The sequence below is a fragment of the Eulemur rufifrons genome, chromosome 6 (assembly GCF_041146395.1).
Source record: "Eulemur rufifrons isolate Redbay chromosome 6, OSU_ERuf_1, whole genome shotgun sequence".
NCBI lineage: Eukaryota > Metazoa > Chordata > Mammalia > Primates > Lemuridae > Eulemur > Eulemur rufifrons.
This window is the reverse complement of record NC_090988.1, coordinates 50366353-50393083: the sequence shown is the minus strand read 5'-3', so window position 1 is coordinate 50393083 and position 26731 is coordinate 50366353. Positions and strand designations below refer to the sequence as shown.

Sequence of the window (26731 nt, the reverse complement as noted above, 5' to 3'; positions counted from 1 at the left end):
TCCTTCTCCCCCAAATACCAAATAATGGGTAAGATCTACAGCAAGGTTAGAAGGCATCAGGCCAGAGAAACCAGAAAGGCCAGGAGCAGTCCAGGAGTAGGAGTTTAGCCACGAAAGGGTGCTGAGAAGGGATACCTGTCACTGTGTTCATAGGAATAACAGGAGGAGGCAGAGGGTATAGGAGAAGCAGAGAGGGTAGAGTTAAAGGGCAGAGATCCTGACAACCAACTAGTGTAGGCATCAGTAACCCAGTCATAGAGACTGAGGAACAAGATGCCAGGGAATCATTATTTGTATAAAAGGACTGGGGATGCTGGAAGCACAGAGAAAGCTTCCCACTGAGCCAGATTTCATCCAAGTGAGAGACTGAGCACAGGTGGAAGGGCGGTATAAAAGGTTAGGGTGCTAAGCATCCTACTCGTGCCCCAGAGGCAGGCCTCTCACCTGTAAGTTGTGGAAAGCCCAGTTTTGTCCACTGTTTCTACTATGCCACCAGATATTTTCAACCTGAGGTGGAATTCAGGTGGCTATCAGACCAAAGGGCCCTTACATAAATCAAAGTACAAAAAGTGAAACTCACCAGTCAAAGTTAAAGTATTCATTTGAGGTTTCTATCCACAGGTACAGGAAAATCACAGACAAGATAAACGAAATTAGCAGGCATGGGTAAAATAATTGCTCTCTCTGGGAAGAGAAAGAAGTTTAACTTAGCTCCATTTATCCATGTAACCTCAGAAATTTCTGTACACACTTGCCAAAAGTAAGTATAGTTACAGTGCCATGTATTACCCTCCCCAGGCTGGAGTGTCCACTCTCTTCTTTTTACCCCTGCCAAATCTTGTATATGCATATTTATAACATTTATTACACTTAACTGTAATTATGTGTTTATATGTTTGTATCTGATGCTACACTGTTTCTTCAAGTAAAAGGAACTTCTCTTATACATCTCTGTATTGCCAATATCTAGCATAGTTTAGTGAATGTAGCTGGCTCTCAACAATCATCTGTTAAATCCATCCACTTCTGCAGCTACCAAATGTTTACTCACTGACTCATTGAGTAATTCACCCATTCATCGTTCATAAGTTCATTTAGTCGTTTATCTACCCAACTGGGGGAGGAAGGGGGAATCAGAGTTATGAAATAAACATTTTTTTTGAGTAGGTATTTTGTGCCAGTACAATAGTAGGGATGTCACAAGGTGCTTTCACTTGGTTTGTCATAATAGCCACATGAGTTAGGTATTGTTAACCTAATTTTGGCCGGGCGCGGTGGCTCCCGCCTGTAATCCTAGCTCTCTGGGAGGCCGAGGTGGGTGGATCGCTTGAGGTCAGGAGTTGGAGACCAGCCTGAGCAAGAGCGAGACCCCATCTCTACTAAAAATAGAAAGAAATTATATGGACAACTAAAAATCTATATAGAAAAAATTAGCCGGGCATAGTGGCGCATGCCTGTAGTCCCAGCTACTCGGGAGGCTGAGGCAGTAGGATCGCTTAAGCCGAGGAGTCTGAGGTTGCTGTGAGCTAAGCTGATGCCACGGCACTCACTCTAGCCTGGGCAACAAAGTGAGACTCTGTCTCAACAAAAAAAAAAAAACAAAAAAAACCTAATTTTGTAGAAGGCTCAGAGAGGTAAAGTAATTAGCTCATCATCACACAGCCAAGAAGTGGCACAGACAGGACTGGAACCAAGATCTATGTGAGCTCAAAAGCCAGTATGGAGGATATCTTTATGGAGGAAGTATTGAAACTGAGCCTTGAAGGCAAACCCCCCCCACACCAAAAACCATATCACAAACCAGTCATGCCACAGGTTGCCAAACCCTTCCCAAAAGGATTGGGTTTGGGTTGCCATCAGAGTTGTAATCTTAAAAGCCTCTGTATACATAAATAAGAAATTCTACCTCTTTAGAGAGCTGTTTTTCATCTATTAAAATTAGGTAGAATAATCCCTGCCCTGTCTAAATTCTGAGGTTATTGTGAGGAGTAATAATAAAAATATAAAATGGAAAACATAGAAAGGGCATTCCAAAAAGCTGAAGAAATACATTACAGGTTGTCAAGGTAGTAAACTATCACCCTCAGAGTGTAAGAGGATAAAGGGCACTGGATTTGACGCAGGTCTTACATGAAACTTGTGTGGACTTGTACAAACATATATGAGATGTCATTCTCCTGCCCCAAATCCCCCCCCCCCCCGCCCCGAGATTCCTATTGTACTAGAATATCATCCAAACTGCCTTCCATGGCCCACAAGATCCTACATGGTCAACACTTGCACATCCCTGACCTCATACCCTTCTAACACTCTGACTCCATTTCCAGATGCCAGCCACACTAGGTCTTCTTTCTGTTTCTAGAACACAATCAAATTCGATCCCACCTCAGGAGCTTGGTATTTGCTGGCTCCTCTGCCTGGAATACTTTTGCCCCCAGATATCACAGGGCTGGCTTTATCTCTTCATTTAGGAGAAAGATCAAATGACACGATTTCTAACACATTTTCCTATTATGTTCAAAGCTCTTAACACTATGCAAAGTTGTCTTTCTTCATTTGTTGCTTATTCCCTAACACATCCCCACTAGAATGTAAGCTTCAGGAGTGCCAGAGGCCCTAGCTGTCTCCATCACTGCAGCACATATTAAATGTTCAATACATTTTTTTTAATGAATAAATCCATTTCCTTCCTTTCATTCTCACTGTTGCCATGCTGGCTCAAAAATTTTCAAAGGCTCCTCATTGTTTACAGGATAAGTTCAAATATTTTAGCTTGACATAAAGTACTTCATAATTTGATCCAAATATTCCTTTTTAGTCCTACTTCTATTTATTCCCTTACATGTTCCTAAATTCAACACTGGAAATTCATTTTTCCCTAAACATACCACTGCACTTCTCTATCTCTGAACTTTTGCTCATCTTATTACCTCCACCCAGAATCTCCTGCGCCATCATTTCAATATGTCACTTCCACAAGTCCATGACTCCAAGAACAGCAACTCAATAATAGCTAACATTTATTGAGTGCTAATTACACACCAAGTCCAATTTGAAATTTTTTCCACCTATTACTTCTTCTATACTCACAACAAATCATGCAGGTGGGTACTACTGTTTTCTCTTCATTATTCAAATGAGGAATCTGAAGCACCAGGATGTTAGTAACTTGCCAAGCTCCCACAGTGGTGGAACTCTAATTTGGAGATAGTCAGTAGTTGAAGTCATAATTTGAATCCATAGTCTTTCCCCAGAACCTGCAAGCTTTATTAGCATTTATGCTATATGCCATACTCCCTCCCCTGAGCAGAAAGGGGCCTTAAGAATTATCTAGGGCCCTTAAGAATTACCTAGTTCAATTCCCTAGCTGTAGAGAGGCTTGGAGGTATCACATAACCAGCCCAAAGGCAGAGTTAGAATTGGGGGCCATGCATACTCTCCCAGGCTCTGGTCCAGGGATTTTTTTCCTTGACACCACACTACCTCAAATGTTACCTTTCCCATGAAGCCTCCCTTTTATTTTTCCCTCTATGTCCTTCTTTCTAGCTCTCATGTGACTTACCACCTCATCCTTAAGTAATAAATATATGTTGAATCCACCCTTCCTTCTCCACCTTTACCATCACTACTCTGATCCAGGCCAATGACATCTATTATTTGGAGTTCTGCTGTTGCTTCTCTTTGAAGACAAAGAGGTCTCCCTGCATATGTTTTGTCCTTTCCAATATATCCTCCACACAATCAAATAATCATTCCAAAACACAGCTCAACCATATCACCAGCTTAAAATCTTTAGGGACTCTTTATTCCCTACATGGCAGAAGTTAAATTCCTAAAACTACAAAACATCTGACCCACCTCCCTTTCTAGCTTTATTTCCCATCACTTCTCCATTCATATATCTGCTCCATCTAAAATAAGCCTTATACCAATCTCCAGACTCATCATGCTCTTTGATGCCTCCTCCAGTATCATTTCTTCCATCACCCCCAATTCGTTTGCCTATCTAATTCCTAATCACCCTTCACCTTTTAAATAAACTTATCTTTGGCCTCTCCCTTGGAATGTACCTGCACACATATGTATACACACAATTAGAGCACTTCTCTCACTACACTGAGACTTTGTGTGTATACCTGTCTTTCCCCCTAGTAGACTGAAATCCTTGACAGCAGGATCTATGCCTGAAGTACTTCTGTTATCTCCAGTGAGTAGCACAGATGCCAAATATCTGGATAGGAAAGACACAGGGGACAGAAGAACATTCCTGCCTACTCCAGGGAAGGCTCCCATTTCCTACCCCTTTCCTTGTGCCCCCCACCTCAGGTATAAGAAATCAGTGATTCAATTGGCTTGATTCTTGAACCCTGGCTGGACCATGTTTACAAATAAGTAAAGGTATACGATTTGGCCTTCCTCTTTCTCATTTCAGTGTGCTCACCATTTGATCTCTCATACCATATAGCCCCCCAGAGGGTGCCAACATAGGGACTGGAGAAAGAAAGAGGCCCTCAAATAGGCAAGGCCACATGCCACCACTCAGCCTGACTAGAGCTCTTCATTAGGGAAAATCAGGTACTAGCCTGACCAATAATAAAGAGGCCCCTTGTTTCCCATTTGCTTTTTTTCCCTTCATGAGCATATCTCTGTTGGGAAACTCACGGAGAAGAGAGAATTAAAGATTCAGACATTCCTGTAATCCCTAGACAAACACACTTAAGTGCACCCAAACCTCACTTTTTCTTCCAAGTTCACTGAATGTACAAATGCACAAGTAAAAAAATGAATAAATGAATGGCATAAAGAGTAGTAAGGAAAAGGAAAGAATAAAAGTGAAAGAAAATGAAGAAAGCAAGTACATGTTGCAGTAAGTTTAACATTGGTGCACTACTGTCATGGAAGAATTGGAGCCCTAGCATTCCCCAGTCCTGGAGACTCTAATGAGCCCTTACGGGCCCAGGGCCCAGCCCATGTTCCCCACATCTGAGAAAGTGTGGTCCAGCTCCTTCTCATCTCTCTGTACCAGACTGCAGCAACAGGATCCAGGTTTAATTTTTTCCCACTGTCTGAACTTCCACTGACAACTGTAGCAGCCAGTAAGGAGGGTGACATAGCATTGGTGGCTGAAGATTCGCTTAATCCACGGATGAAACTTTTTTTGTTTTTCTATGTTTTTCCTCTTGGGCTCAATCCTGTTGGCCTTCTTATGCATGATTCACCCTGTCGCTGGAAGGACAAATAAAAGGATCAGGATCTAATGTAGCTCCCCCTTAATGTACCCTACCCCACCATTCTACAGAAAATTCTATCAGAGATAGATGACCAGGAAAAACTGTTTATAACTGAGGATAATATACTGGATTCAGGGTAGAAGAATAGAGCTTTACCCTACTTTTCCCACTAACTTGTTGTTTACTATACCATTTTAGGTTTAGTTTTCTCACCTCTAAAATAAGAACATATTCCCTGTCCTCACCAACTAATAGATGCTGAAAGCATCAAATTAAGTAATATATACAAATGCTCTTAAAATAACTTGAGAAGTTAGAGGCATGGGAGAGGTATATGAAAATACAATCCTTGACTAATATGTAATTCGGACATATAGCTAGCTGCCCCTTTCCTTTCTCTCCTCTCCCATACAGAGTTAGTTAGGATTAACTTCAAATATGAATAATGGAACATTCAAAGAGCAATGGCAGGAGCTGGGTGCAGTGGCTGATGCCTGTAATCAATACCAGTGCTCTGAGAGACCGAGGCAGGAGGATCATTTGAGGCCAGGAGTTGGAGACCAGCCTGGGCAAAATAGTGAGACCTCATCTCTAAAATGAGAAAGAGAAAGAGAGAGAGAGTGTGAGAGTGTGCAAGCAAGCACGTGCACCCACCAGAGAGCAATGGCTGAAATGAGACAAGTTTATCTTTCCATATGCCTACAAAAAAATTTCAGAGATAGAAAGAACAAAATATGTGGTATGTGGCTTCACAATGGCATTAAGAACCCAGGCATATTCCACCTTGCTGTTCCACCATTCCCAGCAAAGGACTTCTTTCTCAGGGTCCAAAATGTCTAACTCAAGCTATAACCATCACTCCCAATACCAGCTAGGAGAAAGGACAAAGGTACAAAGAAGAAAGGAACCCCTTATTTTAAGGTTATTTACAGAAGTTGAATGTGACATTCCACTGACAGGGGTTTCTCTACTAGTAAAAAGAAGAGAGGACAGATATTAAGGGGATATCTAGCAGTCACTACATTTTCTCACCCCACTGTGGTAGAAGAAAGTTGTTCTCATACCAAAGGAATTTTGAGATAATGTGTGAATTTGGGGGTGGGGGAGAACAAATTACTTTAGAAACCACAAACAAAAATAATCTTCAAGGACCTGATCCCAGGGAATGGTCTCTGCTCCTGAAAACTGTCATGCTCTACTTTGTTTCTCATAAAAGTCACTCTATTGTTGTAGTTAAAAGTGCATGGTCTGCACTTCTACTTTGACCAAAATGGAGTAACAAGGATTATAGTTACCTTCCTACCTTAAATGACTAAAAAACTGAGAAAAATACAAAACAACAGTTTCAGACACTGGAAAAGAGGCAGTACAGGTTAGCAATCCCTGAGAGGGGGGGAAACACAGAAAAGTGAATATTATTAATTTCCCATTCATAACCTGGATAGAATTTCCAGGATGAAATACCAGGAATGAAGGTGGAGTCTAGCAGTCTCCCTGAATTGAGCAGACAGAAATGGGAAGTGGAGGAGGCAAGAGTTCCCCATACATCTTCCCCAAGTCTCCAGTTGAATACTGATTGATTGGTGCATGCACATGAAATTACCCAAGGCTAGGGAAAGAACCACACAAAAGGAGGTGATGGAACAATCTCCAAGGCTGAGATAAGGCTAGGAACAGTTGGTGTTTCCACCAATCAGAGCAAAAAACCTTTGTAACACAAGGGATATTAGGTTCATAGTCAGAATAGCATTGCCTCAGTAGTGGAGAAATAGCAGGCCTAAATTAAAGGCTGCTGTGGCCTGGCCTAATGAAGCTTACAGGCACCTGTGAAAGAATCAAAATGTTTCTAAGAATCAAAATGTTTCTGAAACAAAGCCCAATAATATATTTTTTTAAATAGAGCAGCAGTCAACAAAGTAGAATTTGCAATGCCTACCATCCAATCAAAAATCGCCAGACATATAAAAAAGAAAACATAACCCATATGGATGAAAAAAATTAATCAAGCAATAAAAACCCAAAAATGTCTTAGATGTTTGAATTAGTAGGAAAGAACTTTAAAACATTATTATAACTATATTCCACATGTACATGAAAGAAAAATGAGCATATTAAGGAAAGCATGGAAAATATTTTTAAAAGACCTAAACTGAACTTCTAGAGATGAAATATACAATATCTGAAATGAAAAACATATTTCCAGGACTAAGAGAAAATTAGACATTGCATAAGGAAACATTAGAGAATTTGAGGATTTAAAAAATTGAAGAGAGCAACTGAAAGCTCCAGAATAACTATTAGCAGTCTAATCTAAAGGTGATTAGAGTCCATGAAAGAAAGGAGAGAAAAAAATAAGAGATGAAAATATTTGATGAATTAACAGCTGAAATTTTTCCAAATTTTATGAAAGCTATCATATAAATCCACAGACCCAAGGAGCACAACAAATTCCAAGGAAAAGTCACATACAGAAACTAAAATACTCATCATAATTAAGTTGCTTAAAAGTACAGGTAAAGAGAAAAATCTCAAAACCAGCCAGAGAAAAAAGACATTACATACAGAGGAATAAAGAATGACTTGTTCGCATTCCTTCAATAAGGATGACATTTTGTTGAAAACAAGAGAAGCCAGAAGACAGTGGAACAACAGCTTTAAAGAACTAAAGAAAGAAAAACAAAACATTTTAACCTAGAATTTAACACTCAGCAAAAAAAAAAAGAAAAGTGAAATGAAGACATTTTTCAGATATTCAAAACTGGAAGAAGTCATCACCAGGGTGACCTATACTACAAGAAATATTATCAAAGGGGTAGGTGCAAAATGGCGGATTAGAAGCAGCCTAAACTCTCCTGCTCTCGAGGAGATCAAAGTTTGTGGGTAGAGGTTCAGCTGCAGATAGAGCAACTGGGACAGAGCATTGTGAATCATCACAAAGAAGAATAGAGACACCCAAAGCAAGAGAGAGAGAGAGGCAGGATGATCTGCTCAGCAACATCAGAAGGTACCTAGGGGAAGCATCCACACATGGGGAAGGGTTACGGGAGAGATCCCTGGGGCTCTGCACTCCCCCAGCAGACACTACAACCCAGGATTAGAGGTTGCTCCCCTACCACAGTAGGCCTCCAAATGGATCAGGGATGTGCTTGGGGACTATACAGCAGCACTGCATTGGAGAGTGGGCACAGTGGGGCCCCGCCAGCTTCTGGTCTTGGGTCACTGCAACAGACACCGCTCTGCGCTCTCGGCCCCAGAACACCCAGTCTGCGGAGGGGTCAGCAGCACTGCAGCCACCGTCCCACTACCCCTGCCAGGCCAGAGAGAGAGCAGGTAGGGCAGGTGGTCTCATGCACACTGTGATTAGGTGCTGTGCACACCTCCAATCCCCTGACTAGTTGTCTCCCAGAGATCCTAGAAGAGCAGGCGTCCACAGGACCTCAACATCTGCTGCCACCATCTCCTCATCTCAATAGTGTCACCACTGCCACCTGAGCAGCACCGCAGCAGCTGCCACAGTCAGATCTAGGTGAAGGGAGAGTCCCAGCTACCACAACTCCCCAGTGCGGTACAGCATGTCTTCCCAGCACCACCAGATGCTGGTGGCCCAGCCACTGCCACTCTATCACTGGCCAAGGCTCCCAGACCTGCCAGGTGCCCATCAAAGTCCCAAGACCTGCACAGGCACCCATGAAGTTTCCATGACCCACCCTGCCACCAGCTGCAGTCCCACAATGCACCAAGGTGACCACCAAGGTCCCACAATGTGGGCAGGCACCCGCCAAGGTCCCGCCACGCACCCAGCTGCCAGCTGTAGTTCCACAATGTGCTCAGGCACCCGCAGAGGTCACGTGACAAGCCCCACTACCAGCTGTGGTCCAATGACATGACTAGGCAGCTGTCAAGGTCCCATGACCAACCCCGGTGCCAGCCAAGATCACGCCACCTGCCTCCATGGAAAGGGACTTCACCAGCCCCCAGCAAGAGCTTCTAACGGTAGCCTGGGGACCAATCCAAACGAATATCCCCCAGCACCAGCTTGGACTATAACAACCACAGGAGAATGGGACAACACAGGAGAACAGCTGTGTTACAGGCATTCAGTGCAATTACCTTTCTCCTACCAGGTCAGTCCTCCAGAGTAGGACACAAAAGCTCTACTAGTGAGCTCTCCCCCTTCTCACTAAGTACGAGCATTCCCAGCAAAGAACAGGTGTGCCACATGCCTATTAGCCCTGAGCTGAGAGAAGAGGTTTCAGATGACAAGAAACCCACAAAATAATTCTGGCAGCATGAAATAACAAATTAGATACCCCCAAAGGACCACAATGGATCCACAGCAAAGATACCAACCAAAAGGAAACTGTCAAATTGTCAGAAATGGAATTCAGAATGTGGATGGCAAACAAGATGAAAGGGATTGAAGAGAAAGTTAAAATCCAACAAAAAGAAACTAAAAAAATATTTTAGGACATGAGTGAAAAATATGAAAAATTTGCTAAACAGCTAGACAACATAAGAAAGGATATAAAAGAACTTAAAGAAATGAAAAAGTTATTTAGGGAATTACCAAAGACAGCAGAAAGCTTCCAAAAGAGGCTATACCAAGCCAAAGAAAGAATCACAGAGCTTGAAGGTGAGGCTTTCAAACTAACCCAGTCTGACAAACATGCAAAAAAAAAAAAAAAAAAAAAAAAAAAAGAATACAGAAAAATGAACAATAACTCAGAAAAATATGGGGCTAGGTGAAATGAGCCAATATACAAATTATAGGTATCCCAGAGGGAAAAGAAGAAAAAGCAAAATGCATGGAAAACCTATTCAAGGGAATTATTGAAGAGGACTACACCCTGGTATTGCCAGAGAATCACATATCCAGACACAAGTTGGTCATCAAAATCTGGAAAGATTCATAGTAAACAGGACATCTCCAAGACACAGAGACATCAACCTTACCAGAGTCAAAATGAAGGAGAAAATTCTACAAGCTGCAACATGAAAGCAACAACTAACCTACAAAAGAAAACCCATCAGGCTAACAGCAGACATCTTAATGGAGACCTTACAAACCAGAAGGGATTGGGGCCCCATTTTAGTCTTCTTAAACAGAACAACTGCCAGCCAAGAATTTTGTATCCTGCAAAATTAAGTTTCATAAACTACAGAGAAATGAAGACTTTTCCAGAAAAGCAAACATTAAGGGAATTTGTCACTACTACACCTGCCCTACAGGAAATCCTCAAAAGTGCATTACACATGGAGCATAATACATACCCACCAGTGTAAAAACATCCAAAAATTAAAGCTCACAGCTCCTATAAAACAATAGCCTAAGAGGGAAAACAAAAAAATAAGGTATCATCCAAGATGATCAACAGAACAGCGTTCCACATATCAATTCTAACACTCAATGTGAATAGTCTGAATGCCCCATGTAAAAGACATTGAATGGATGAGAAGACATGACCCAATTATTTGCTATCTCCAAGAAATACACCTAAACCATAAGAACTCACAGACTCACAGTAAAAGGATGGAAAAAATATTCAACACAAATAGAAACCAAACGTGAGTAGGTGTACCCGTAATCATATCAAATAGACTTTAAATCAACAATGGTTAAAAAAAGAGACAAAGATGGTCATTATATAATGATAAAGTGAGAAATTAAAAAGGAAATAACAATCTTAACTATATGTACACCTAATATAGGAACTCCAAGATTCATAAAGCAAATTCTACTAGATCAAAAGAAAAAACAGTGGCATCTGAATTGTCAAGGATGTCAACACCCCATTAACAGAACTAGACAGATCATCAAAGCAGAAAATAAATAAACAAACACTGGACTTAAATAGAACTCTAGAACAAATGGTGTTAACAGATATTTACAGAATATTCTACCTCAAAACTACATTCTACTCATCAGCACATAATATATTTTCCAAGACTGATCATATCTTGGGCCACAAAACAAGTCTCAGCAAATTCAAAAAAATCAAAATTATACCATGTATCTTCTCAGAGCACAGTGGAATAAAACTAGAAATCAATTCCAAGAGAATCACTCAGATCTACACAAACCTACTGAATGATCATTGGGTCAATGGTGAAATTAAGATGGAAATCAAAAGAATCCTCAAACTGAATGAAAAAGGGGACACAAACTTTCAAAATATATGGGATATAGAAGAGGCAGTCCTAAGCGGAAAATTCATAGCCTTAAATGCCTATATCAAAAAGACAGAAAGATTACAAATTAACAACTTAAGGTCACATCTCAAAGAACTAGAAAAAGAACAAACCAAACTCACAGCAAGCAGAAAAAAGAAATAAGAAAGCTCAGATCATAGCTAAACAAAACAGAAACCAAAAAAACACAAAGAATAAATGAAAGAAATGTTGGTTCTCTGAAAAGATAAACAAAATCAATAGACCACTAGCCAGATTAACCACAAATACAAAAGAAAGGACTCAAATGAGCTCAATCAGAAATGAAAAAGGACATGCCACAACTGACACCACAGAAATATAAAATATCATCCATGAATATCATGAAAACCTCTGTGAAAACAAATTAGAGAATGTAGAGGAAATGCATAAATTCCTAGATACATAAGCTCCTAAGCCTGAATCAGGAAGAAAAAGAAGTCCTGAAAAGATCAGTAACAATCAGTGAAACTGAAGCAGTAATAAAAAATCTCCCAACAACAACAACAACAACGGCAGCCCAGAGCAGATGGATTCAAAGCCAAATTCTACCAGACCTACAAAAAAGAACTGGTACCTATCCTACACAAATTATTGCATAACATCGAGAATGAAGACATTCTCACTACTTCATTCGATTATACAAAGCCAGTATCATCTTGATATCAAAGCCAGGAAAGGACACAACAAAAAAAGAAAACTAAAGACCATTATCTTTTAAGAATATAAATGTAAAATTCCTCAACAAAATACTAGCAACCCAAATTCAATAGCACATCAAAAAGATAATTCACCATGATCAAGTGGGCTTCATCCCAGGGATGCAAGGACGTTTTGACATATATAAATCGATAAATGTGATTCACCACATAAACAGAAGCAAAACCAAAGATCATAGATGCAGAAAAAGCATTTGACAAAATCCGCCATCCTTTCATGATATTAATAAAAACCCTCAACAAACTAGGCACAGAAAGAATATGCCTCAAAATTATAAAAGCCATATTTGACAAACCCACAGCCAACATCATACTGAATGGGGAAATGTTGAGAGCATTCCCCCTAAGAACTGGAAAATGACAAGGGAGCCCACCGTCACTTCTACTTAACATAGTATTAAAAGTTCTAGCCAGGCCAGGCACGGTGGCTCACGTCTGCAATCCTAGCACTCTGGGAGGCCAAGGCAGGTGGATCGCTCAAGATCGGAGTTCAAGACCAGCCTGAGCAAGAGCGAGACCCTGTCTCTACTAAAAATAGAAAGAAATTATCTGGCCAACTAAAAACATATAGAAAAAATTAGCTGGGCATGGTGGCATATGCTTGTAGTCCCAGCTAGTTGGGAGGCTGAGGCAGGAGGATCGCTTAAGCCCAGCAGTTTGAGGTTGCTGTGAGCTAGGCTGATGCCACAGCACTCTAGCCTGGGCAACAGAGTGAGACTCTGTCTCAAAAAAAAAATGTCCTAGCCAGAGTAATCAGGCAAGAGAAAGAAATAAAGGGTATCCAATTTAGGAAAGAGGAGGTTAAACTATCCTTGTTTGCTAACAATATGATCTTGTATCTAGAAAACTCTAAAGACTCCACCAAAGACTCCTAGAATTGATAAATTAAGCAAAGTCTCAGGTTACAAAATCAATGTACACAAATCTGTGACATTTCTCTATACAAATAACAGTCAATCTAAGAATTAAATCAATGAATCCATACTATTCACAATAGCTACAAAGACATTAAAAACCTAGGAATATACTTAACCAAGGAGGTGAAAGATCCTACAAGGAGAACTACAAAACACTAATGAAAGAAACTGCAGAGGACACAAACAAATGGAAAAAACATACATGCTCATAGATTGGCAGAACCAACATCGTTAAAATGTCCATACTACCCAAAGTGATTTACAGATTCAATGTAATCCTTACCAAAATATCAACATCATATTTCACAGATCTAGGAAACATAATCCTAACCTTCTATTTGGAATCAAAAAAGAGAACAAATAGCCAAAGAAATCTTAATCACAAAGAACAAATCTGGAGGCATCATATTACCTGACTTCAAATTATACTACAAGGCTACAGTAACCAAAACAGCATGGTACCCACATAAAAATAGAGACATTGAAGTAGTAATAATGAAACAGAATGGAGAACCTAGAAATAAAACTATATAGCTTTGACCAACTGACCAATGGAACAGAATAGAGAACCCAGAAATAAAAGTATATAGCTATGACCAACTGATCTTCAACAAAGACAACAACATACACTGAAGAAAGAAAGCCCTATTCAATAAATGGTACTGGGAAAATTGGGTAGCCACATGTCGGAGAATGAAACAGGACCCGTCCTATCTCTCACCACTCATAAAAATTAATTCAAGATGGATAAAAGATTTAAATGTAAGGCATGAAGCCATAAGAATTCTAGAAGAAAATGTAGGAAAAACTCTTCTAGACATTGGCCTAGGCAAGAATTTATGAGGAAGGCCCCAAAAACAATCACAGCAACAACAAAAATAAATGGGACCTGATCAAATTAAAAAAAAACCTCCCACACAGCCAAAGAAACAATCAATAAACAATCAATAGAGTAAATAGACAACCTAGAGAAGAGGAGAAAATATTTGCATGCTACACATCCAATAAAGGCTAGTAACCAGAATCTACAAAGAACTCAAACAAATCAGCATGAAAAAAACTAACAGTCCCATTAAAAAGTGGGCAAAAGACATGAACAGAAGCTTTTCAGTGAAGATAGACAAATGGCCAACAAATTTATGAAAAGATATTCAATATCGCTAAGCATCAGGGAACGCAAATTAAAACCAAAATGAGATATCACCTCACCCTTGTCAGAATGGCTATTACTAAAAAGTCAAAAAATAATAAATGCTGGCATAGATATAGAGAAAAGAATGCTTATACACTGTTGATGGGACTGCAAATTAGTACAACCTCTATGAAAAACTACTGAGATTCCTCAAAGAATGAAAAGTAGACCTACCATTCAATCCAGCAATCCCACTCCTGAGTAGCTACCCAAAGGAAAAGAAGTAATTTTATCAAAAATACACCTACACTCCAACGTTTATTGCAGCACAATTCACAATTGCAAAGATGTGGAATCAACCTAAGTGCCCATCAATTCATGAGTGGATTAACAAAATGTAGTGAATGTGTGTGTGTGTGTGTGTGTGTGTGTGACTGTGTATACACATACACACCATGGAGCACTACTCAGCCATAAAAAGAAATGAATTAATATCCTTTACAGCAATTTGGATGGAACTGGAGACCATTATCCTAAGTATCTCAGGAATGGAAAAACAAACACTCCATGTACTCTCTAATAATTTGAAACTAATCAATGGGCACACATGGGCACAGAGAAGAGCAAAAGTCATTGGAAATCAACAAGGGGACAGGGAAGGAGGAGAGAGTTAAAAACCAACCTAACAGGTACAGTGAACACGATTAGGGTGATGGGCACACTAATGGCCGTGACTTAAGTATTATAAGAGTTATCTATGTAACAAAAACATTTGAATTTTGGGTATCCCAGAAGGAGAAGAGATGGACAAATACATAGAAAATCTATTTCGGACAGGTGTGGTGGCTCACACCTGTAATCCTAGCACTCTGGGAGGCCGAGGCGGGTGGGTTGTTTGAGCTCAGGAGTTCCAGACCAGCCTGAGTAACAGCGAGACCCTATCTCCACTGAAAAAACAGAAAGAAATTATATGGACAAGTAAAAAATATATATAGAAAAAATTAGCTGGGCATGGTGGCTCATGCCTGTAGTCCCAGCTACTCAGGAGGCTGAGGCAGGAGGATTGCTTAAGCCCAGGAGTTTGAGGTTTCTGTGAGCTAGGCTGATACCATGGTACTCTAGCCAGGGCAACAGAGTGAGACTCCGTCTCAAAAAAAAAAAGAAAAAGAAAATCTATTTAACAATATAATAGTTGAAAACATCCCAAGTCTTGCAAGAGATTCAGACATCCAGATAATGGAAGCTCAAAGATCCCCAAGCAGATACAACCCAAAATGATCTTCTCCCAGGCACATTATAGTCAAATGTCAAAAGACAAAGAAAGAATTATAAAACCTTCAGGAGAAAAGCGTCAAGTCACATACAAGGAAACTGGCAGCAGACTAACAGCAGATTTCTCAGCAAAAATCTTAAATGCTAGCAGAGAATATAATGATGTAGTCAAAGCACTGCAAAAACTGTCAGTCAACAATACTATACCCAAAAAAGCTATCCTTCAAAAAATGAAGGAGAAACAAAATCTTTCTCAGAAAATCAAGAACTGAGAGAATTCATCACCACTATACCAGCCCTACAAGAAATACTTAAGGGAGCCCTTCATCTGAAACTAAGAAGAAAATATCTATCATCATGAAAACACAAAAAAGTATAAAATTCACTGGTAGAACACACAGATGAGAAACAGAAGGGACTTAAATGTTACCATTACTGAAAACCACCAAATTGATTGATTTAAAAATTTCTTGAAACAAATGAAAATGGAACACAACATGCCCAAAATTCTGGGATACAGTAATAGCAATGCTAAGAGGGAATTTTACAGCAAAAACAAACAAATAAACAAACAAAAAACCCCACACCTACATAAAAAAAGTAGAAAGATTTCAAATAAACAACCTAACAATGTACCTCAAGGACACAGAAAAGAACAAACTAAACCCAAAATTAGTAGAAGATATTAAAGATCAGAGCAGAACTAATAAAAATAGAAACTAAAAAAAAAAATACACATAAATGATCAACAAAAAGCTGGTTTTCTGAAATGATAAACAAAAATGATAAACTGCTAGCTAGACTAAGAAGACAGAAAGAGAAAACTAAAAAACAAAATAAGAAATGAAAAAGGAGACATTACAAATGATACTACAGAAACACAAAAGATCAGACTATCATGAACAACCATGTGCTAACAAACTAAAAAACCTAGAGAAAACGGATAAATACCTGAACACATACAACCTACCAAGATTCAACTAGGAAGAAAAAGAAAACTTGAACATACTTATAATGGTAATACGATTGAATCAGTAATAGAAAGTCTGCCAATAAAGAAAATCCCATGATTGGATGACTTTACTACTGAATTCTACCAAACATAAAATAACACTAACACAAATTCTTCACAAACTATTCCAAAAAACTGAAAATCAGGGACTTCTTCCTAACTCATTCCATGAGGCCAGCATTACCCTGATATCACAACCAGAGAGGAACACAACAAAAAACAAAACTATAGGCCAATATTCCTGATGAACATAGATGCAAAAATTCTCAACAAAATACTAGCAAACCACATCCAGCACATCAAAAAGATAATACACCATCAAGTGGGATTTATCCCAGAGACACAAGGGTGGTTCAATATGTGCAAATCAATAAATGTGGGCTGAGTGCGGTGGCTCACGCCTGTAATCCTAGCACTCTGGGAGGCTGAGGCAGGAGGATCGTTTGAGCTCAGGAGTTCGAAACCAGCCTAAGCAAGAGCAAGACCCTGTCTCTACTAAAAATAGAAAGAAATTATATGGACAACTAAAAATATATAGAAAAAATTAGCTGGGCATGGTGGTGCATGCCTGTAATCCCAGCTATTTGGGAGGCTGAGGCAGGAAGATTGCTTGAGCCCAGGAGTTTGAGGTTGCTGTGAGTTAGGCTGATGCCATGGCACTCTAGCCCAGGCAACAGAGTGAGACTCTGTCAAAAAAAAAAAAAAGTGTGATACAACACATCAACAAAAAGGACAAAAACCATAAACTCATCTCAATAAATGCAGAAAAAGTATTTGATAAAATTCAACATCCCTTCATGATAAAAACTCTCAACAGGTTCCTCATAAAAAGAGCATACCTCAACATAATAAAGGCCATATATGACAAACCCACAGCTAATATCATACTGAATGGGGGGTGGGGGGAGATGATAGCTTTTCCTCTAAGAACTGGAATAAGTCAAGGATGCCCACTTTTACCACTCTTATTCACATAGTGCTGGAAGTCTTAGCTACAACAATTTGGAAAGAGAAAGAAAAGGCATCCAAATTGGCAAAGAAGAAGTCAAATTATCCCTCTTTGCAGAAACATTATCTTATTTTTAGAAAAAACTACAGACTCCACCAAAAATCCCTTAGAATTGATAAACAAATTCAGTAAATTTACAGGATACAAAGCAACATACAAAAAGCAATACCATTTCTATATACTAATAACAATTAGCTGGAAAAAATCAGGAAAGCAATTCCACTTATAATACCTACCAAAAAATTAAAATACCTAGGAATAAATTTAACCAAGAGGGAAAAAGACCTCTACAGGGAAAACTATAAAACACTGATGAAAGAAATTGAAGAGGACATAAACAAACGGAAAGGCAGTTCATGCTCGTTGATTGGAAGAATTATTATGAAAATGACCACATTACCCAAAGCAATCTACAAATTCAATGCAATCCCCATCAAAATGCCCATGATATTCTTCACAGAAATATAAACAACAATCTTAAAATTCATATGGAACCACAAAAAGCCTAGATAGCCAAAGCAACCCTGAGCAGCAAAATGAACAAAGATGGAGGCATCGCACTACCTGACTTCAAAATGTACCACAAAGTGATAGTAACCCAGATGGCATGGTGTTGATATAAAAACAGACACACAGATCAATGGAATAGAGAACACAGAAGTAAATCCACATATTTGCAGCCAACTGATTCTCAATAAAGGTGCCAAAAATATACACTGGGGAAAGGACACGCTCTTCAACAAATGGTGCTGTAAAAAATTAGATATCCACATGCAGAAGAAGTAAACTACACCCTTCTCTCTCACAATAAACAAAAATTAACTCAAGATGGGTTAAAGACTTAAATATAAGATCCAAAACTATAAAATTAATAGAAGAAAACATAGGCAAAATGCTCTGGGACACTGGTCAAGGCAAAGATTTTATGACTAAGACCTCAAAAGCACAGGCAACAAAAACAAAAATAGATAAATGGGACTTCAGCTTAAAAAAATTTCTTCACAACAAAGGAGACAATCAACAGAATAAAGAGACAATCTGTTGAATGAGAGAAAATATTTGCAAACTATTCATCTGATATCGGACTAATTAGCCAGAATATACAAGGAACTCAAACAACTCAACAGCAAAAAACCCAAATAATCCCATTAAACGTGAACAAGGGATCTGAATAGACATTTCTAAATAGAAGACATATTAATGGCCAACAGATATATGAAAAAATGCTCAACATCACTAATCATCATGGAAATGCAAATCAAAAGCACAATAAGATATCATCTTACCTCCCATTAGAGTGGCTATTACCAAAAAGACAAAAAATAAGAGATGTTGGCAAAGATACAGGAAAAAAAGGAACTCTATATTGGTGGGAATATAAAATTAGTACAACCATTACAGAAACAGTATGGATATTTCCCAAAACACTAAAAATAGAACTACCATTCCATCCAGTGATAATCCCACCACTGGGTATTCATCCAAAGGAAAGGAAACTAGTATATCAAAGGGATATCTACACCTCCATATTTATTACAGCAGTATTCATAATAACAAAGATATGGAATCAACCTAGGTGCCCATCAACAGTTCAGCAGTTAGATAATTGTTCATGAATGAAAAAAATGTGTTATATATACATGATGGAATACTATCCAGCCACTAAAAAGAATGAAATCCTGACATTTACATCAACATGGATGGAACTGGAGATTATTGTGTTAAGTGAAATAAGTCAGGCAGAGAAAGACAAATTTTGCATGTTCTCACTCAAGTGTGAGAGCTTAAAAAGTTGTTCTCATGGAGGTAGAGAGTAGAATGATAGTTACCAGAGGCTAAGAAGGGTGTAGGGGACAGGGAGATGAAGAAAGGTAGGTTAATAAGGTAGAAACATACACTTAGATAGAAAGAATAAGTTCTAGTGTTTGATAGAACAGTAGGGTGACTATAGTTAACAACAATGTATTATATATTCCAAAATAGCTAGAAGGGAAGATTTGAAATGTTCCCAACACAAAGAAATGATATGTGTTAGAGGTAATAGATATCCTAAATACCTGATCATTATACATCCTATGTATGTATCAAAATATCACATGTACCCCATAAATATGTACAAACATTAAGTATCAATTAAAAATAAGAAAAAACTCCAATATTTCCTTTCATTTTGTTTCTTCCACCAATATATTTATAACATATTTGAGTTAATATATACTTATTCATACTTTACTTTTTTCATATTTGATTGTAAGCATTTTCACTTTTATTAATAAATCTTTAAAAATATCCCCCAAATCCCCAAAATAACATAAATCAAAAACCGGTAGACCTTCCAAGGAGAAACAAACAAATCCACAATTTTAGTCAGGGATTTCAAGACCCCTTTTCTTAATAATAGTAGACAGGATAGACTTTTAAAACCTATTAAGTAAACTGACTTAGTATCCTGACTTAGTTGCTATTTACAGGACATACTACCTAACAGCAGCAGGATATATGTCCTTCTCAAGTGTGCATGGAACATTTACCACGACAGACCAAATTTTGGACCATGAAATAAGCCTCAGTAAATTTTAAAGGATTCAAGTCACACAAAAAATGTCCTCTGACAACTGTGGAATTAAAAACCAGTAAAAATATGACATTTGTAAAACTAAATATTTTAAAATTAAATAGCAAACTTCTAAATAACTCTGGTTTAAAAAAAAAAATCAAAAGGGGACTGGGTGCTGTGGCTCACACTTATAATCCTAGCACTTTGGGAGGCCGAGATGGGAGGATACTTTGAGGTTAGGAGTTTAAGACCAGCCTAAGCAACCTAGTGAGACCTCCCCTTCATCTCTACAAAAAATTAGCCAGGTGTGATGGTGCACCCCTGTAGTCCCAGCTACTCAGGAACCTGAGACAGGAGAATTGCTTGAGCCCAGGAGTTTGAGGTTTCAGTGAGCTGTGATGACACCACTGCACTCTAACTTGGGCAACAGAGAAATACCCTGTCAAAAAAATAAATAAATAAAATAAAATAAAAAGAGAAATTAAAAAGTCTTTCAAATGGAATGAAAATGAAAACACAATATAAAAACATCTGTAAGATTTAACTAAAGCAACGCTTAGAGGGAAATTTATAATGCTAAAGGCCCATCCTAGAAAAGAAGATCTCAAAAAAATCAATCACCTCAATTTCCCTTCACACAACCAGTAAAAGTGGAGCAAATTAAACATGTTAACAGAAGAATGGATATAGTAATAAGAGAAAATCAATCAAGTAGGAAAAAAAAAAAAAATCAATGAAATCCACAGCTGGTTCTTTGAGAACAATCAACAAAACAGTAAAACCTCCAATCAGACTCATCAGGGCAAGAAGAGAGAGAAAGAACATAAATTATCATATTAGGAATAAGAGACAGGCATCACCACAGATCCTAGAGCCATGAAAAGGATAATAAGTATTTTGAACAACTTTATTCCTGTAAATTCCATAGATACATGAAATGGACAACTTCCTTGATAAACATAAAAACTACCAAAGCTCACTCTGGAAGAAATAAAAAAAAAAAAAAAAAAAAAACCTGAAAAGCCCCAAGTATTTTTTTCCCCAGCTCTGAGATTGGCAGAGAATAGCCCTGTATTTTTTAAAAGAATTGAATTTGTAGTTAAAAACCGTTCTCATCCAAAAAAGGAAAAAAAAAAAAAAACATTCACTGGTTAATTCTGAAAAACATATAACGAAGAAATAATACCAATTGAATAGAAACTCTCACATTAGAAGAGAAGGGAAGACTTTCCAATCATTTTATGTGACCAAATTATTCTGATACCAAAACCAAAGACACTATGAGAAAGGAAAAGTATACCCCTTATGAATACAAATGCAAAAAATTCTTAACATACACCAATACATCCTGACCAAGTTTGGTTTTTCCTAAGGACTGTAATGATTATTCAACATATAAAAATCAATTTAATTCGCCTATTGAACTAAAGAAGACAAACCACATGGCCATCTAAATAGACATGTAAAACACTTTGAACAAATTCTAATTCCATTCCCGATTTAAAACTCTCAGCAAAGTATGAATAGAAAGGAAAGTATTATGTCTTTATATGGACAATATATTAAAAACCAATAGCTAACATTATATTTAATGGTGAAAGAGTGAATGCTTTCTTCCTAAGTCAGAAACAAAGCAAAGATGTCTGTTATCACCACTCCTGTTCAACACTGTACTGGCATCCCAGGCAGTGCAATGAAGCTAGAAAAAGAAATAAAAGGCATACAGAACCAAAAGGAATCCTGAGACTACTGAATTACATAAAGTCTCAGGATACAAAATTAATGCACACAAGTCAGGGCATTCATACACACCAATAACTGTCAAGCCAAAAATCAAATAAAAGACGCAACACCTTTACAATAGCATGAAAGAAAATTAAATATTTAGGTATATATTTAACAAAGGAGGTGAGAGACATATATAGGGAGAACTATAAAACACTGAGAAAAGAAATTATAGAAGATCTAAACAGATGGAAATCCCTGCCATGCTCATGGATTGGTAGAATCAACATTGTTAAAATGTCTATACTACCCAAAGTGACCTACAGAATTAATACAATCCCTATCAAAACACCACCATCATTCTTTACAGATTTCGAAAAAATAATTCTATGCTTCATCTGAACCACAGAAGACCTCATCATATAGCCAAAGAAATCTTAAAGCAGAAAGAACAAATTGGGAGACATCAGTCTGCTAGACTTCAAACTTTACTACGAGGCTTTAGTAACCGAAACAGCATGGTACTGGCACAAGAACAGAGATACATACCTTTGGAATAGGACAGAGATCCCAGATATAAAAACCATCCTCATATTGTCATCTAATCCTTGACAAAGCAGACAAAAATATCCACTGGGGAAAAAAATCTCTATTCAATAAGTGGTGCTGGCAAAACTGGATATCCACATGCAGAAGAATGAAACTAGAATCCCACCTCTCACCTCTCACAAAAATCAACACACAATGGATAACATACTTAAACCTAAGGCATGAAACCTTAAGAATTCTGGAAGAAAATGTGCGGAAGACTCTTTCAGACATCAGCCTAGGCAAAGAATTTATGAAGACGACCCCCAAAGCAATCACAGCAGCAACAAAAATAAACAAATGGGACCTGATCAAATTAAAAAGCTTCTGCATGGCCAAGGAAACTGTCATTAGAGCGAATAGACAACCTACAGAATGGGACAAAATATTTGCTTTCTACACATCCGATAAAGGGTTGATACCAAGAATCTATACAGAACTTAAGAAAATCAACAAGAAAAAAATCAAACAACCCCAGCAATAAATAGGTAAAGGACATGAACAGAAAGTTTTCAAAAGACAACAGACTAATGGCCAGCAAACATACAAAAAAGTACTCAACATCTCTAATCATTAGGGAAATGCAAATCAAAACCACAATCAGATTTCACCTAACTCCAGTGACAATGGCCTTTATCAAAAAGTCCCATAACAACAAATGCTGGCATGGATGTGGAGAGACTGGAACACTCTTACACTGTGGGTGGGACTGCAAATTAGTACAACCCCTGTGGAAAGTAATTCGGAGATATCTCAAAGAGCTAAAAATAGAAATACCATTTGATCCAGCAATCCCACTACTAGACATATATCCAAAGGAAAAAAAGACATTTTATAATAAAGACATCTGCACTCAAATGTTTATAGCAGCACAATTCACAATTGCAAAGATGTGGCAACAACCCAAGTGCCCACCAATACATGAGTGGATTAATAAAATGTGGTATATGTATACCGTGGAGTACTACTCAACTACAATGGTGATCTAGCACCTCTTATATTACCCTAGACAGAGATTGAGTCCATCCTTCAAAGTGAGGCATCACAAGGATGGAAAAACATGCACATGTACTTGCCATCAAATTGGTACTAACTGACCAATACGAAGGTGTTCACATGGTAGTAATACTCATTGGGTGACGGGGGGGGGGGGGCGGGGGGGGAGGGGCAGGGAGGTAAATCCACAACTAATGGAAGCGGAATGTACCATATGGGGGAGAGACACACCTGTAGCCCTGGCTTGGGTGGGGCAAACTCATTACATGTAACCAAATGTTTGTACCCCCATAATATCCTGAATAAATTAAAAAAAAATAAAAAGCACCATGATGTGCTGGGAAAGAACTGCAAAAGAAAGGAAAAAGCTTTATATTTTAGTAACTTTAATGGCACTTTTTTCCTACGTTTTTCACTCTGTCACCCTGGCTGGAGTGCAGTGGCATCATCATAGCTCACTGCAACCTCAAACTCCTGGTCTCAGGCAATCCTACTAAAACTAGAACGTGGTGATGGTTTAAATGGATAAATATATAAATGCACTAAAATAAATTGAGCTGTACACTAAAGAGTAAATTTTATGGTTATAAATTATATCTCAAAAAAATTGTTTTTAAAAGAAAAAAAAGAATTGAAAGGAAGAAGTAAAACTCTATTTGAAGTAACAGATTATCTCTGTAGAAAATCCCAAAAATCTACAGAAAACTCTTAGAATTCACTTAGTGAGTTTGGCAAGGTAGGACCATATGAAAAAATCAAAAATTTTTATATACTTAGAAATGAACAATTGGAAGTTAAAATTTTTAAATCACCATTTACATAACAGAACAGAAAAATAACATTAATGGAAAACTGGCAAACTCTACATAACATCTGGAGCTTATTTATTAATAACAATAATGTACTAATATTATTTTCTTAGTTTTTTTGTTTGTTTATTTATTTTTTTCAGCTCATTATGGGGGTACAAAAGTTACTCGGGGGGATGGGGCGGCATGGGCAATATATTTTCTTAGTTTTAACAAATGAACCATGGTAATGTAAAAATGATATCATTAGGGGAAACTAAAACTGAGTAAGAAGTATACAAGAACACTCTACGACCTTTGTAATTTTTTTATAAATCTAAAATTATTCCAAGATAAATATTTATTTAAAAATTAAATGATGATTTACAATAGCAATGAGCACATATTTAAGCATAAATCTTTAAAAAATGTGCAGGATCTGTATGCTGAAAACCTCAAAACACTGATAAAAAAATCAACAAAGACTCAAGTAAATGGAGAGCTTATGCTATGTTCTTGAGTTAGAAGACTCAACATTGTTATGACCTCAATTCTCCCCCAAACAGATCTACAGGTTCAACACAATTCCAATCAAAATCTCTGAGGCCTTTGTTGTAGAAATCAGTACGCTGACTCTAAGATTTACATGGAAAGGCAAAGGGAATAAAATAGCCAAGAAAATTCTAAAAAAAATGTATTCGGAGGACTCAAGCTACCTGAGTTCAAGGCTTAATACAAAGGTACAATTATCAAGACAGTGTGGAATTGGCAAAAGGACATAGAGACCAATGGAACAGAATACAGGTTCTAGAAAAATGCCCATACATATATGGTCAATTGATTTTTGACAAAAGTATGGAAGTAATTCAATAGGGAAAGCATAGTTTTTTCTGATAAATGGTTCTGGAACAATTGAATATTCATCTGCAAACTAATGAACCTCAATCCGTAACTTTGCATTCTTTGCAAAAACTAAATGGATCATAGACCTAAATATAAAACCTAAAGTTTTAAAACTTATAGAAGAAAACATAGGAGAAATAAGTCTCCCTGGTTTAGGCAAAGATTTATTAGGTATAACACCAAAAACATGAAATCAACTGATAAATTGGACTTCATCAATATTAGTAACTTCTGCTTTTCAAAAAACATTCTCAAGAAATGAAAAGACAAGCCACAGATTGGGATAAAACATTTGCAAAACAGTTATCTGAAAAAGGACTTATATCCAAAATATACAAAGAACTCTCAAAACTTAATAAAACAACCCAATATAAAAAATAGGCAAAATGATTTGAAAAGATACTTTACTACAGAACATTTGTGGATGTCAAATAAACACATGAAAAGATGTTCAATCTTTCTAATGATCATAAATCATTAGAAAATTACCAACTAACACCACAATAAGTTACCACTACCAGCAACTAGGTTATTGAGTGTCAAGTGTCCAATTTCCTTAAGTTTGACAGTTGGTATCTCTTACATTTCACTTAAATACTTCTTGTTTTATGTTTATTGTGAAGGTACATCCTCGGTCTTTCAAAAGCACGTCTTGGTTTGTGATCTTTCAAATTTTTTTTAGAGCAATTTTTGTGAAACCATGGATAAGTCAAACAAACATTCATGTTGTTTTCAAACTTGAGTTCCATCGTAGAACCAATGCAGCGCAGACAGCTAGAAATATCAACAAAGTGTTTGGGAAGGATGTGGCTAATGAATACACAGTACGTCCATGGTTTGAGAAGTTCCATTCTGGTGATTTAATCTTGAAAATGAGCCATGTGGGCGACCTGAGACCAAAGTGAATAATGAAAGGCTGAAAGCTATAGTGGAAGCAAATCCATCTCAACCTACACATGAATTAGAAGCAAGGTTGGACATTACTATTCCAACAATATTGGACCATTTGAAACAAATCAGCAAGGTAAAGAAGCTGGATAGATGGGTTCGACATAAATTAAACCAGCATCAGAAAAGAAATCATCTCCAAGCTTGCCTTTCTTTGCTTTCACGATATAAAGGCGAACCATTTCTACACTATATTGTTTCATGCAATGAAAAAGGGATTCTTTTGACAATCCCAAGTGTTCAGCACAATGGTTGGATAAAGATGAAGTGCCGAAACACAGTCCAAAACCGAACATTCATCAAAAAAAGCTAATGGTGTCTGTTTGGTGGTCCAGCACTGGTATTATACACTACAGCTTCATGAAATCTGGTCAACTGATTATAGCAGATGTCTACTGCAACCAACTGGATGAAATGATGAGGATGCTTGTGATTAAGCAGCCCGCATTGAACAACAGAGATAGGCTAATCCTCCTGCAAGATAACTCTCAACCACGTGTCACACAAACAACACTGCTCAAACTACAGAAGCTGGACTTGGAAACTTCCTGTCTGTCATCCATTGTATTCACCAGACCTTGAAAAACTGACTGCCACTTCTTCCAGGCTTTGGATCACTTCTTGAAAGGAAAAATATTCAATTCTCAACAAGCTGTGGGGATTAGTGAGTGAATCAATACAACTGAAGGACTTAGTTCTGGAAAGATACTAAACTAAATGTTAGCTT

At 37.8% G+C, this 26731-nt stretch overlaps 1 protein-coding gene across 1 annotated transcript in view; it reads right to left on the bottom strand.

Annotated features, from left to right (window-relative positions):
- GDPD4 (glycerophosphodiester phosphodiesterase domain containing 4) overlaps positions 1–26731 on the bottom strand; it is a 120062-nt gene that overhangs the window by 83961 nt on the left and 9370 nt on the right. Inside the window, exons 2-3 of the mRNA XM_069470484.1 lie at positions 5024–5226; positions 581–684 (exon numbers count right to left, since the gene is read on the bottom strand). Coding sequence (XP_069326585.1) covers positions 581–684; positions 5024–5212 — 293 coding nt within the window. The 5' untranslated portion in view covers positions 5213–5226. The remainder of the gene's footprint in view (positions 1–580; positions 685–5023; positions 5227–26731) is intronic.